Source organism: Maylandia zebra, linkage group LG23, assembly GCF_041146795.1.
Source record: "Maylandia zebra isolate NMK-2024a linkage group LG23, Mzebra_GT3a, whole genome shotgun sequence".
Classification (NCBI taxonomy): Eukaryota; Metazoa; Chordata; class Actinopteri; order Cichliformes; family Cichlidae; genus Maylandia; species Maylandia zebra.
In genome coordinates, this window is record NC_135188.1 from 32,237,872 (window position 1) to 32,251,678 (window position 13,807).

The window sequence follows — 13,807 nt, forward strand, 5'->3', positions numbered from 1 at the left end:
CACAATAGTAATTTTAGTTTCTGTCCCAGAACCCACGAGAGGACTCTCCGGTACAGACCTCTATGGTGACTCCTCAGAAACCTGGCAGCTGCATAGAGAATGCTCTCCACAAAGATGTGTTTGGGGTCATCTCTGGAACAGGTGTTTCCCTTCTTATAAGGACATTACTGAGTAATAAAAATGTGTCGAATTTAAATAATTTCAAATAAATAAAATAAAATAAAAGTTGTAAATAATTTTCCAATATCATTTAAAATGAATAAACTGTATCTTTAATCATAGTTTACTGATCTTGCACCATGATCACAAATGAAAAATGTGTTTTTGTGGTTTTACTTTTGGTGAAAAACTTTTTTTTTTTTTACGGTCCCTTTGCAGCCTCTCCTCAAAGTTCCACTACCAATGCCAGCTCAGTTCACCATGCAGACTCCAGAGGCTCTCTGGTCTCTACCGACTCTGGGAACAGCCTGCTGGGCAAGAGCAGTGACAGGACCAACTCTCTGGAAAAGGTAGGTCACCACTTGTGACATGGCAGTTCCTTAGGCACATTTGTTGTTGTTTCTTCTTGATGAAATAAAGATGAGTCAGTGGCATAGAGGAATGTTAACATCACTCTTAAAAAGTCAGACTAACCTGATTAGGATCGGGATTGATAATAAGGGTTGATTAATAAGGAGAATAAAATATTTACTGGTAGTGGAAATTCTGGCCTTATTTGAACTTTGAAAAAGATATAGTCTGCAACATAGAAAACATTTCTCAAGGTTAACAAAAACATAACTATTTGAGAACTACTCAGGTAGACTAGATTAAACCTGGACATCCATCCATCCATTCACTTCCGCTTATCCTTATCCTTATATTATATGTCCTAAACCTGGACATATAATATAAAAATTGCCCCACCTCCCAGAAATATCCAGAGACGGGGAAATAAAAGCCTTGTTTCACGACACAGACTACATTACTCTGTTGGAGTCATAATAGTAACAAAGCAAAAGCAGCATCTGTAAGCTTCAAGGTCTCTTGAGATGTGTCTTTATTTTCTATTATTTTCATACCCACACCCTCCTCCCACCAGTGCTCCATCACATCCCAACTCCACCAAAAGGAGAGATCTACCAGGAGGCATTCTATCAATGTGCTCCCTTTCTCTTTTGAACCCGAACACCAAGTCGCACCTCATCTTAATCATGCAACCAAGCGGGTCACCGTGGACTTCTCTCTCCTCACTGTTCCCCTGCTTGACCTACTGCAGGACAATGACAGTGATTATAACAAGGCAGCTCCAGCCCAGAGGGTGGATGCAAATCATGAGGAAAACTTAACTTTACAAGTATTCTGTTTGACATGTGTGACCCCTTCAGAGTGTTTTTCATATTACAGAGTCTTGCAAATTTGGGATTTGTAAGATTGGCAGACCTTGTTGCTTTTTCACTTCTTTTCTTCTATGCTTTTTAAACCTGGAGTTGTTGTTACTGTCTGCAGTAGTAGACAGGTTTTTAAAGAAAGTATTTGACATTTTTCATCTTTAAAGTTTGGTTTGTTTGAGTGATGGGTTATATCTCTTAAAAGGTTGATTTTTTTCAGTACTCCAAAGATTGATAAGTAAAAGTTTTCTCTACTTTGTTCCTGTGCATCAGAATCCGTGTGCATCAGCCCTGGGCAGCACTGTGCTGCGCTCTGACAAACTGGACCAGGATGAAATCAAAAACCTGCTTATGTGTTTTCTGCATATCCTAAAGAACATGTCAGAGGGTAGGAACCATGCGATTCATATGTGATTTTGACACGTGCTATGGTCTAATAATCTAATTTCATGTAATTTCATCATACTCAGAGGCCCTATTTACTTACTGGAGTAAAGCTGCTTCCTCAGAGCTAATGGACTTCTTCACACTGATACAGTAAGTAGAGAAAGAACCTTTTTATTATTACATACATGTAAGAGTGACTGAACATTTTCTAAATAATATTTTTTCTAGATAACATAAACAAGATAGATTGTATTAGCAAGTCTTAGATGTCATAGTACGCAAATTAATGAACATTGACTTCGCTAGCGTCACTAAAAGATATTGACAAAGGGATGCTTGCGCCAGTTTGTGGACTACTGTTCTGCCTTGAGTTTAGAATTTCATTTGTTGCCATTTGGGATTTTTTTGTTTAGAGCCATAATTGATCATGTTTGTTTGCACCAGCCTGCTGGACTTTGCCATCTGCTAGTTAGCTTGACCACAAAGAACTTTCCTGGATTGAAGAGGGAATAAGACCATACCCAAAACTCTGTCTGCCTTTATCATATTCTTAAGACATTTGGTGTAACATCTCGAGTTTGCAGCAACAAATCCAAGGGTTGTTTGAAGATTCCGATACAGATCCAGCTCTGCAGGGGTCAAATGGGTACTAGAAGTAATAACTTGTGAATAATAAAACCTGTGTTTTTCCTGCAGAGTCTGCCTTTATCAGTTCAGATACATGGGGAAGAGATTCATCGCCAGGTAGAGTCAATATTGTTCTGTCTGCTGATTTCTGAATTCTTGAACTTAAACTAATTTTGCCGGCATTCCATGCAATTAGTGATTCATATCTAAACAGAGACTTTTAGCGAATCTTCTGTAACTCTTTTAACTGTTGGATTTTGATTTGTTCTTTGATCTTTAACATTGCTGGCAAGTTGTTTTATGGCCCCTCCCTGGGTAAGATTGCGATCTTACATTCGCTGGTTGCTTAACAAAATGCATGACATTCTTTTTGCCTCTGTCAGTTTAAAACCACATTACATATTAGACATTTATTTATTTCATGTGTCCATGGTTTATTTTGTACAACCATTAACACCCTCCGTAAGTGATGCTTTAAAATAACAGTATTATACCCTTTTGTGTGTCTTTATTCTGACTTAGCTGTAAGTAAGTCATTCAAGCTTGAAGTTAATAGTACTTCTCCGTTTTCCAACAGGATCCATGAGGAGGCGGGGCCTGTAGGTCCTGACAGGAAATCACTGACTCTCCCTGTGTCTCGTAACAGAGCTGGGATCCTCCACGCCCGTCTGCAGCAGCTGGGATCTCTGGAGAATGCTCACACCTTTAGCAACAGTAGGCCTGCCCACCTGAAATGGATGATTAAATGGATGCTTTCCACATGTCAACAAAAAACAAATAAACATATAAATAAAAATACCCAATAATTTAGTCTAAATTTGGTAATGTAGTAATATTTGTTAGTTTATCCGACTTAGCCATCTAGTTGCCCGGCCACAATTTACTTTGTACAGTACTGGTTTAGCAAAACTTGCACATGATGATCACCTAATGGCTCTTCACCTAAACTGTCAAGGTCAAGCTCAACGTGTCTCTTTTTTTGTTTTATAGACAATAATCTATGAATTGCAATCGGTGCTGGATAAGATATGTCACTAATGATCTGGTTTTTTCCATCTGTCTTGGAATTCTGTCCCACCATTTGGCAAAACCAAAAGGAAGAATTTGTGATCGACGTTTTTTGAGTTTAGAGGTCTTGTTTGCTAATTTGATAACTAATCTTAAGGCAATGTTTTGTGTTCTTTTTGTGTTTTCAGTCAGAATTTTTTCCAAGTACAGATGTACACGATTCCTAAAAATCATCCCACATCTGTCTTAAATGTTTTGAACATGAGCAGAAACTACACATACATTTAAAGTATTACAGGTAACAAATGAAATGATCACTGATGTGATAATTATTCACCAAAACAAACGACACAGAACTCTAAGAACTTTCCATCTTCAAAAAAGATGAGGAAGTCGTTTTATTTTGTTGAATCATTAGGTAACGCTTTTATTCTCTAAAAACATTTGAAGAATGGCATAATGCCGGAATGCCGGAAACAAAGTGTTTGATGTTCCAATACTCAGGTGAAACCTACATGTAGGGTTACCAGCATATAAAAGTAAATCATTAACGAGACAGAATCAGTATGAAGGCAAAGCACACATAACAGATTTTGAGATAGCATGATGATGCATATGAGGCTATACTTTTTAAGTACACGAACTACAACTGTTCTTGTAGAAAAACACCCCTAACCTTCAAAAAATTGATTTATTAAGAGTTAACTGGGTTACAACCAAGACTATTAAACTAAAACTTCTTACGTCATTTAATTTCAGTAATAATGACACAACTGAAAATATACACATTTGTATTATTTTTATCTAGTCATTTGTAATAGCGCACTTTGATGTTTTATTTGTAATCATTTGGGCAAGAATGTACTGTATATACTTAGAGTATGTATGAAATGTTATTTCCTTCTTTCAGGTTGAATTTCAACATACTTAAGAGCAGTGTTGGTCAAGTTACTTGAAAAAAGTAATCAGTAACTAATTACTGATTACTTCCCCAAAAAAGTAATCCCGTTACTCTACTTATTTTCAAAAGTAATTAATTACTTAGTTACTTTTTAAAAACACGATTTACAACCTGAAGAGGTGATAAAGCGATAGATCTTTCAGCCCAATTCTACTTTTTCTACATAATCCATCATACAAAATGTAATCAAATGGAAAAGTCCCTTTTTAAAACTTGTTTTAGTCTTTTAACTTTATGCATCAAGCAAAAATTTTCTGCACATTCCAGCACATAAAATATATATATTTTTTGTGTTTACACTCACTCTTTCAAATAGATGGAAGTAAAACACAGCAGAAAATAAATAAAATCAAAGACTAGCGGTCCTTTTGCTCTATTTTCACCTGTGAAGCAGGAGTAGGGTAGGCGGAGGTTTACCCTGGTGCAGGTGTGCCACAGCGGTCAGTTGAAGAATCTGCGAGTTTCTCTGTGAATTTCCCATTACATCATAGTGCACTCTGTGCTTGCTCGGAAGTTTAGGGGTTTTTTTTCGCTGTAAAAAGACGTTTTCTTCCCACGCACAACGGACACTAATGTTTTTGTCACTTTTTATGGAATCAAACTTAAAGTAAGGTCAGTACTTCCACGCTTTAAACACTGCACGCTCATACTCTCTCCGCACTCGATATATTATCCATTGTTGATCTGCACACAGCTGTTGTCAGGAATGTCGCACTCGCATACATCATGGTCATGAGACATTCTCGCAAAAACAATCACGGTTTTAGTAATGCAGTAACGCAGCGTTCCTACGGTAAAGTAACGGTAATCTAATTACCGTTTTTGCTATAGTAATCCCTTACTTTACTCGTAACGCGTTACTGCATTACTGCGTTGTAACGCAGTAATGCCCATCTCTGCTTAAGAGTATACTTAAAGTACTTTGTGTGTAGCTGGGGTGAGTTGTACTGTGCTAAAATGTGGTCATGAAGCAGATGTTGCTGTAGTTAAAGTAGGATATTATTATTTTTATTTATTTTTTGGACCTAAATAATATTGTGTTTATCTGAATTAATGTAGCCATGCTTTCCCGAGCTCTTGGCGGCAACGGATTTGTCTTTTACTGACTCCTTCGTGGAGTTGGTAATGGTGACAAAATCAACAACAGGTCTGCCATACAAGCACATGGCAAATCGTTATTGGTCTTAGATTTAAATCAATAAAGCAATCAACGGTATGCACTTTTTTTTATGGCTCTAATAAAACATTATCCCTATCGGAGACGTAGCTTATGTGCTTTCTGTGCAGCGTACTCCTGTACGGAAGCAGATGTGAGCAGCCAGTGCCTTCTAGAGGCCAGTGTGTCTACAGAGGTCTGTCTCACTGTGCTGGACACACTCAACACTTTCATCATGGGGTTCAAGGTATTAACAGAGACAGCCAACATGACACCCTTTATTATCTTGCTCAGCCAATAAACTCACCTTCCCTGTTTTCAGACCCAGCTGAATTCAGATCTCGGTCACAATCCCCTGATGAAGAAGGTTTTCCAGGTGCACTTGTGTTTTCTGCAGATACCTCAGTCTGAGGCTGCTCTCAAACAGGTCTTCACCTCACTCAGGACTTTCATTTACAAGGTGAAATATCTGGCTCCATGTTTATTGACTTAACATGGTGGGACTGAATTGGGTTGTAACCCATGTGGTTGTGATTTTTTGATATCCACAAATCGACTTGAAATGACCCCACAGCTGCATTTCCATGTCCTCTAGTTCCCTTGCACCTTCTTTGATGGCCGGGCCGACATGTGTGCCTCTCTCTGCTACGAAATTCTCAAGTGCTGTAACTCCAAGCTGAGCTCCATCCGTAGCGATGCTGCCCACCTTCTCTACTTTCTTATGAAAAGCAATTTCGACTACACAGGTCGTAAATCCTTTGTACGAACACATCTGCAGGTAAGCGTTTCATTTGTGTCTGTCTAAATTTGACATTTTATATGTTTAGTTATCTTTTCTAGTCTCTTATCTACATACAATATCTATGATGTATCTGCTAACCATGTTAATGATGTATCTCTGTATTATACAGGAAGTCTTAAATGTAAGGTTCTCTTTACTTGTTGATATTCACCCAGGTGGTAATTGCTGTCAGTAAGCTGATTGCTGACGTCATCGGCATAGGGGGTATGCGCTTCCAGCAGTCTCTCTCCATCATCAACAACTATGCCAACAGTGACAAGACCATCAAGGTGAGGAATGAGAGTTTGGTAGGCAAAATAAATTACCAGGAGAACTGTTGAATAATTTTAGTTATTTCTGTCCCAAACTGGTTGATTAACACTTGGTCAGATCATACATGTAGCAATACTATCTATTACTAGGTGGCTAAATAGATACATTTCAGCCTTTCTCCTGTTTTGGGGCAAACACATTTCAGTACCCGCTTCTTGCTTTATGTAATCCTGAACATTCACTTTGTTGTTGTGCTTGGGCAGCACACGGCGTTTCCTTCAGATGTGAAGGACCTAACAAAACGCATCAGGACAGTGTTGATGGCCACAGAGCAAATGAAAGAGCACGAAAATGACCCGGAAATGCTGGTAGATCTCCAATACAGCTTAGCCAAGTCCTACACCAGCACCCCTGAGCTCCGTAAAACCTGGTTGGACAGTATGGCTCGCATCCACAACAAAAATGGGGATCTTTCAGAGGTATTTTACGTCACATTGAATACCTTGACTTTTTTTCTGCAGTAAGGCATTGTTGTGTTAGCCTCTGACTCGTGACTGTGTCTGTGCTTTTCACCTGCAGGCAGCTATGTGTTACGTGCATGTTGCCGCTCTGGTGGCTGAGTATCTCTGGAGGAAAGGTAAGTTGAGGATATAATGTAAGGTCTCCTGGCAGTTAACTATTTGAACTCCAACATGTTTTTATGATCCTCATTTACAGAAGCCATAAAATGAATCTCTGATAAACATTACAGCAGTAGAGGAACATTATCCTGGAGAGATTGATTGATAAACTCAATAAAGCCTATCAACTCTCTTGTTGTTTTCAGATGAAAGATTTATGGAACGTGATAAAAAGCTATATGTCCGAGCTGGGGATGTCTGCAATCGAAATTGTAAATTGTATACACTGCAAATTCCTCCAACTCTAAAACCATCAATAATTGTAAAAAATAAACAGTGTGAGTCATATTCCTTCATCGTTATCCTTCAAGTTTATGGTCCTGTGCCGTGTTTTTGCTGCCCTCTTCTTGACAGAGAACTCAGATGTTGTTCCTGGGAAGTGCTTTAGTTACCACTGGGACTACTGTTGCCTTCACCCTTCACGTCTCTCTCTCTCTTACTACACACACAAAAGTGGAAGAAACGTGGCTGATAATTAGTGAGTGTCACAACCAGGATGAAAGAACAAACAAAGGTCCACGAGTACATCAGGAATTTATCTGCAACTGATAGTGTGCTTAGTGAATACCTCGGGCAGCAGAAGCCCAACAAAGAAGAGCAGGAAGGAGAGAGGAACCATCAGGGAAGGGCAGGCCCCTGCATGGCATGTACCACTGGCTGATACTAACAAATCCTACCAAATCCTAAAAGCTGGACTGAAAGACAACACAGAGTGTTGACAACAAATCATGGCAGCACGGGAACAAGCTCTGAGCACAAGATTCATAGAGGCCCGGCCTATTACACCAGGCAAGACCCCAGGCGCAGGCTGTGCAAAGATGCCCCTGAGACAGTCTAGCACATAACAGCATGTTAAATCTCTAAAATCCTGTAAGTTGTGGGGTCTCCATGGATCAGACTTGTTTGTCCAGCACATCCCACAAGATCCGCTTGGACTGAGATCTTGCCAACCTCAAACCATTCCTGAACTATTTTTGCATCATGGCAGGGCACATTATCCATGGCCATAGCCAACCGGGAATATAATTTCTATGACAGGGTTGACATGTCAGTGGTGATAGTTTTATGCTTGATCAGTGTATGGTTCTACTGGACCTCTCTGTGTACCTTTTTTATGCCAGGCATGTTCAGGCAGGGCTGCTCAGCTTTCCGTGTCATCACTCCGAACATTGACGAGGAAGCAGCCATGATGGAGGATGTTGGGATGCAGGATGTTCACTTCAGTGAGGTCAGACTTTGTTTCGATCTTTTCTGAATGTCAGCCTATAGAATGTCCTTTTAAAATTAGTCATTGGCTTCAGGAATATTTTTTGGCAGTAACATTAGTCCCACTTCTCAGTGTCTTTTCTAAAGATAAGATAATTGTTTGTGTTCAGGAGGTGCTGATGGAGCTTTTGGAGGAGTGTGCTGATGGCCTCTGGAAGGCAGAGCGTTATGAGCTCATTGCTGATGTCTATAGGCTCATCATTCCCATTTATGAACAGCGCAGAGACTTTGAGGTGAGCTGCACACTGAGCACAAGTTATAGACAAAGTGTGAATTGTTCTGTTCTGTTTATATAATGCCAATTCACAACAACAGTTTGTAAATAAAAACATCTGCGTGACAGTTATTGCAATTTGTTTTTGAATTTGTCAAACAGAAACTGGCACACCTGTATGATACACTCCACCGTGCGTATACTAAAGTGATGGAAGTAATGCATTCTGGCAAGAGACTGCTTGGCACATACTTCAGAGTGGCCTTTTTTGGACAGGTAAGTTTACAAAATAAAAAGTAAATAAATATGATAATAATTAAAATTTTCAGTTCAGCTTAAATTTGACTCAGTCCACAGTTTTCATAAAAGCATGGTGTTTATCTTATTGTTTTTTGCAGTACAGTACCACATACACACATACACTCTCTGATACAGCTGAACCTTTGAATCTAAGTGGAACGCTACTATTTTTTAAATTGAGATTTCTCTTCTTTTCCCTTTCCTTTTAAGGCTGCGGTAAGTGAATAGAGGAGTCCTCCTCTATGTCAGTGCCTTTTTACGTTGTTTAAGGGCTAATGAGTATTTGTAAAATTACTATCAAGTATCTGTAGATTTTTAAGCTTTTGTTGCTTCATGATTTTTTTTGACCAGTAGTGGATAAAACATGGTTACTTAGTCACAAAACAATAGCTGTTGTGTGACTTTTATATCATTTTATCTCTTTTCTGTTTCATTTGCAAATCCAGAAACTCATCCTTTTTTCAGTCATATGTGATCCCATTGTGATTTTTCCCCTGAAAGTTTCTTTTGATTAATTGATGAAGCCTTTCCAACTATTACTTTTATACAAATAAACCACAGTGTAACTGTTACGCATGTATGAATATATTAAATTAAATAGATTGTATCTGTTTGACTCGGTAGTGATCAGCTAATGTTTGCTGTGTTTGATAACTTTCTGTATATAATGACAATCACTTAAAGTGGACCTATTGCTCATATGTATATATGTATATATATATATGGGCGGTTAATCCTTCAAGCTCCGGTCCTCTACCAGAGGCCTGGGAGCTTGAGGGTCCTGCACAGTATCTTAGCTGTTCCCAGGACTGCGCTCTTCTGGACAGAGATCTCCGATGTTGTTCCCGGGCTCTGCTGGAGCCACTCGCCTAGCTTGGGAGTCACTGCACCTAGTGCTCCAATTACCACTGGGACCACCGTTACCTTCACCCTCCACATCTTCTCGAGCTCTTCTCTGAGCCCTTGGTATTTCTCAAGCTTCTCGTTTACTTCTTCCTGATGTTGCTGTCATTCGGAACCGCTACATCGATCACTACGGCCGTCTTCTTCTGTTTGTCTACCACCACTATGTCCGGTTGGTTAGCCACCACCATTATGTCCGTCTGTATCTGGAAGTCCCACAGGATCTTAGCTCGGTCATTCTCCACCACCCTTGGGGGCATCTCCCATTTTGACCTCGGGACTTCCAGGTTATACTCGGAACGTCATAACCAAGTGGCCGACATAGTGTACAGGAACATCTGTGCCATGTATGCCTTGCCTGCTAGCATCTTGCACCCTGCTGTTATGTGCTGGATTGTCTCTGGGGCATCTTTACACAGCCTGCACCTGGGGTCTTGCCTGGTGTGATAGACCCCAGCTTCTATGGATCTTGTGCTCAGTGCTTGTTCCTATGCTGCCATGATTAGTGCCTCTGTGCTGTCTTTCAGTCCAGCTTTGTCCAGCCACTGGTAGGATTTCTGGGTATCAGCCACCTCCTCTATCTGCCAGTGGTACATACTGTGCAGGGGCCTGTCCTTCCATGATGGTTGTATGTAGGGCTGCTCAATTAATCGAATTTTAATCACGATTACGATCTGGGCTTTCAACGATCATTAAAAATGACTGAGCCGATTATTAGCCCCTCCCTCATGCTTTACTCTCGCGCTGCTCCATGTGGCAAATCAAGCGCACTGCTCTGCATTTCGAACACGCGTCACAACAATTAAGAGGACCCGAGGGAAGCTCGGAAAGCTAAGCAGAAGTTATTTGGAGAGGAGTGGACTGCCGTTGGTTGAAAAGAGAGGTTAAAAAAAAAAACTTAAGTGGTGTGGAAACATTATGGCTTCGCGGAGTCAGACGTGGATCAAGTAGACACAGTGTGTAAACTTTGCTATGGTGTCGTAGCTGCACCACAGAGCAACACTGCAAAGTTCACATTTTTCATTTATTTCTTATATTGCAAACATTTGCACTGTTATCAGTATTTGCACACTATTTTATATTATTTTTTAAAGTCATTATTCAATACATTGTTACATTGTTAAACCTTTAAAGCGTGCTCGTTTTGTGTAACTATTTTTAAATCCCTGTAGAACCTGAACGCTAAGCTAGCACAATAAATTTTTTTCCATATGAAACCAGAGGAGTTGTACTTACTTCTTATGCCATCAGCTTGTCCTCGGTCACGGTTTCCTTCCACATATAGCTTTGCAAAAATTGCATAAAAAGAGCTTGCAGGAACAAAAACATAATATTCCAGAAACACGCTTTGCCGATCCGATCAGCTGTTCTTAACACTTCCCACATTGAAAAAGACATCAACGTGAACTATCGCAAGTGACGTCGTTTTTGCGGAAAATGTAGTTTTTTACTTGTAGGCCTTAGAACTCGAATTGCACTGCTGGAAATAGTTTATTTTGATGCACATGCACATTCTTTGCAAATTTGCATCATAGGATTGTTTTTTTGTTTTTCCTGCAGTATATAAAAATTGCTGTATCTCCAAAAATAAAACTATGAAGACACTCAAAATAAATTTCCTGTTGTTGTAAACTATTTTTTGCAACTTTTTTGTATTTAAAGTTTTGAGGGATAAACCTCTTAAATTTCTCCAAGTAGAAATATATGTAAAAACAAAAACGATTTTCAATTTTTTTGTAGTTTATTGCACTTTTTTGCAATTAATGTAGTTACTATGGACTTAATGCATACACATTTTTAAAATATGGGCTATAACAGTTGTATTGATGTATAGCAACTTGAAATGCTCCCACAAATGGCACTACAGCATGTAAAAAAATAATATAAGCTCTGGCGGACGAAATAAATATTGTCAAATAATCGTGATCTCAATTTCAGTGAAAATAATCGTGATTATCATTTTTGCCATAATCGAGCAGCCCTAGTTGTATGTATGTATGTGTGTGTGTATGTGTGTGTGTGTGTGTGTGTGTGTGTTTATGCCCGCCCCTCCCAGAGCCTGGTTCTGCTGGAGATTTCTTCCTGTTAAAAGGGAGTTTTTCCTTTCCACTGTCGCCAAAGTGCTTGCTCATAGGGGGTCATATGATTGTTGGGTTTTTCTCTGTATGTATTATTGTAGGATCTACCTTACAATACAAAGTGCCTTGAGGTGAATGTTGTTGTGATTTGGCGCTGTATAAATAAAACTGAATTGAATTGGTGTGGCTCAGGTGGTTGACAGGTCATCTACCAACTGGAAGCTTGGTGGATCAATCTCGGGCCTTGGTTACAATCCTGAGTTTCTCCGAATGTGTCCATTGGCACGTCATTTAGCATGACAATGCTAAACAGTGTTTATGCATACATAAAGGGCTATATGAATGTTTGTGTCACTGGCTTTGAGTGCTCAATTTACGTATGTCATTGTTAACACCTTTAAACAAATACAGACTGCTTCATACATCTTGTAATTGAAAGAATAAATCCACCATCAAGTCATACAATAAGGAGACAGTGCAATACTAACAATGTGGAGCTTGAAATGAGCACAATAGGTCCACTTTAGTGCACAGATATTTTCTTTAACCATCTTATTTCAGTTTTGATCTTTCCGTTTTGCAGGGGTTCTTTGAGGATGAGGATGGAAAAGAATACATCTACAAGGAGCCAAAGTTCACTCCACTGTCTGAAATTTCCCAGAGGCTCCTGAAGCTATACTCTGACAAATTTGGCCAAGAAAATGTCAAGATTATTCAGGACTCTGGCAAGGTGTGATCACATTCTTGTATGTTTGGATGACAGTATGATAGACCTTAGTAACTGTGCAATAATCTTGAGAAAACGTTATTGTAGGTTTGACGTACACATTGCATTCAGAGAATTCACAATGAATCCGGTTGTTCAGTCTGACGTCACTAGCCGTGTCTGGACCTAAACTCCGCTGCAGGTCCATATATCAAACGATCACTGTGGCATTACTGAGAGTTGAAAAACTGTCTAAAGTCTTTCATCTGTAATAAAATGATCAGCGTTCTGCTCTACCAGGTGTAACAATTGAGTTAAATATCCAGGCATCCATGAAAACGGAATTTATGACATTTAACGGAGTTAGAAGTTAGCAGGGAGTTAGCTTGCTAGCTTCTATCTAAATACAATATAGCATGTCCTGACTGCGGGGTTTGGGAAACAAATTAAAACGTACAGCTCTGTTATCACTTCCAGCATAAATGAAGACAGAAAACTAAAAAGCAGTGACGTTTGTAGGGTTACTGAAGTTGGGCTAGCTGGTATATAATGATGTGCTACGTGACCGCTAGCGACACAGCTATGTTAGCATAATATAAACAAGCTAACCTTTTTTCCACTCGATAAAAGTTAACGTGAGTGTTCTCGGTGGTCACGAACAAATGTAATCGCATGGCAGGATGCTATAAAAGGACCAAACTTCAGCCAGGAGAACAACTGAGATAATCCATCCATAATACGAGGTTAGTCATTCGTATACTGCTGCATGGGCTGGGCTGTAGTTACATCCTAAGGTGTTAAAAACTGAGCTTAAATAAATGATTAGCGGTAATAAAAGCCGAGGGAGGTCAACAGTGATCACTGACTGTTTTAGGAGCTTTTTGAGATCAAATAGAAGAAAATACATAACATTAAACATGTTAACAACACAAAAGCCATATTAAACGCAGACTACTTTAGACCCGGAAGTAGGATTCGTTGCGTCATCACTGAACAACCGGATATATGAAGTCTTTTAAATGTGTTTTTGAATTTTTGGCTTCACATAGGAGACAAACCTCGTTCTCCTGCATGAATACATTTTCACCTATTCATCC

The 13,807-nt window shown here is 39.4% G+C and overlaps 1 protein-coding gene across 10 annotated transcripts in view; it reads left to right on the forward strand.

Moving 5' to 3' along the window:
* Window positions 1–13,807, forward strand: part of LOC101484952 (dedicator of cytokinesis protein 9) — a 65,268-nt gene that overhangs the window by 47,327 nt on the left and 4,134 nt on the right. For 6 of the 10 annotated variants that reach the window (XM_076880147.1, XM_004570432.4, XM_012924446.3 and 3 more), the window contains 16 exons: window positions 30–141; window positions 379–509; window positions 1,644–1,758; window positions 1,841–1,907; window positions 2,454–2,501; window positions 2,962–3,098; window positions 5,641–5,756; window positions 5,832–5,969; window positions 6,105–6,287; window positions 6,467–6,580; window positions 6,827–7,042; window positions 7,143–7,200; window positions 8,365–8,471; window positions 8,620–8,742; window positions 8,886–8,999; window positions 12,588–12,734. In XM_076880147.1, the coding sequence (XP_076736262.1) occupies window positions 30–141; window positions 379–509; window positions 1,644–1,758; window positions 1,841–1,907; window positions 2,454–2,501; window positions 2,962–3,098; window positions 5,641–5,756; window positions 5,832–5,969; window positions 6,105–6,287; window positions 6,467–6,580; window positions 6,827–7,042; window positions 7,143–7,200; window positions 8,365–8,471; window positions 8,620–8,742; window positions 8,886–8,999; window positions 12,588–12,734 (1,926 nt within the window). Of the gene's footprint in view, window positions 1–29; window positions 142–378; window positions 510–1,643; window positions 1,759–1,840; window positions 1,908–2,453; window positions 2,502–2,961; window positions 3,099–5,640; window positions 5,757–5,831; window positions 5,970–6,104; window positions 6,288–6,466; window positions 6,581–6,826; window positions 7,043–7,142; window positions 7,201–7,389; window positions 8,472–8,619; window positions 8,743–8,885; window positions 9,000–12,587; window positions 12,735–13,807 lie in introns of those variants that run through there. The other 4 variants (XM_076880151.1, XM_023154008.3, XM_076880150.1 and 1 more) reach the window with 3 other exon arrangements.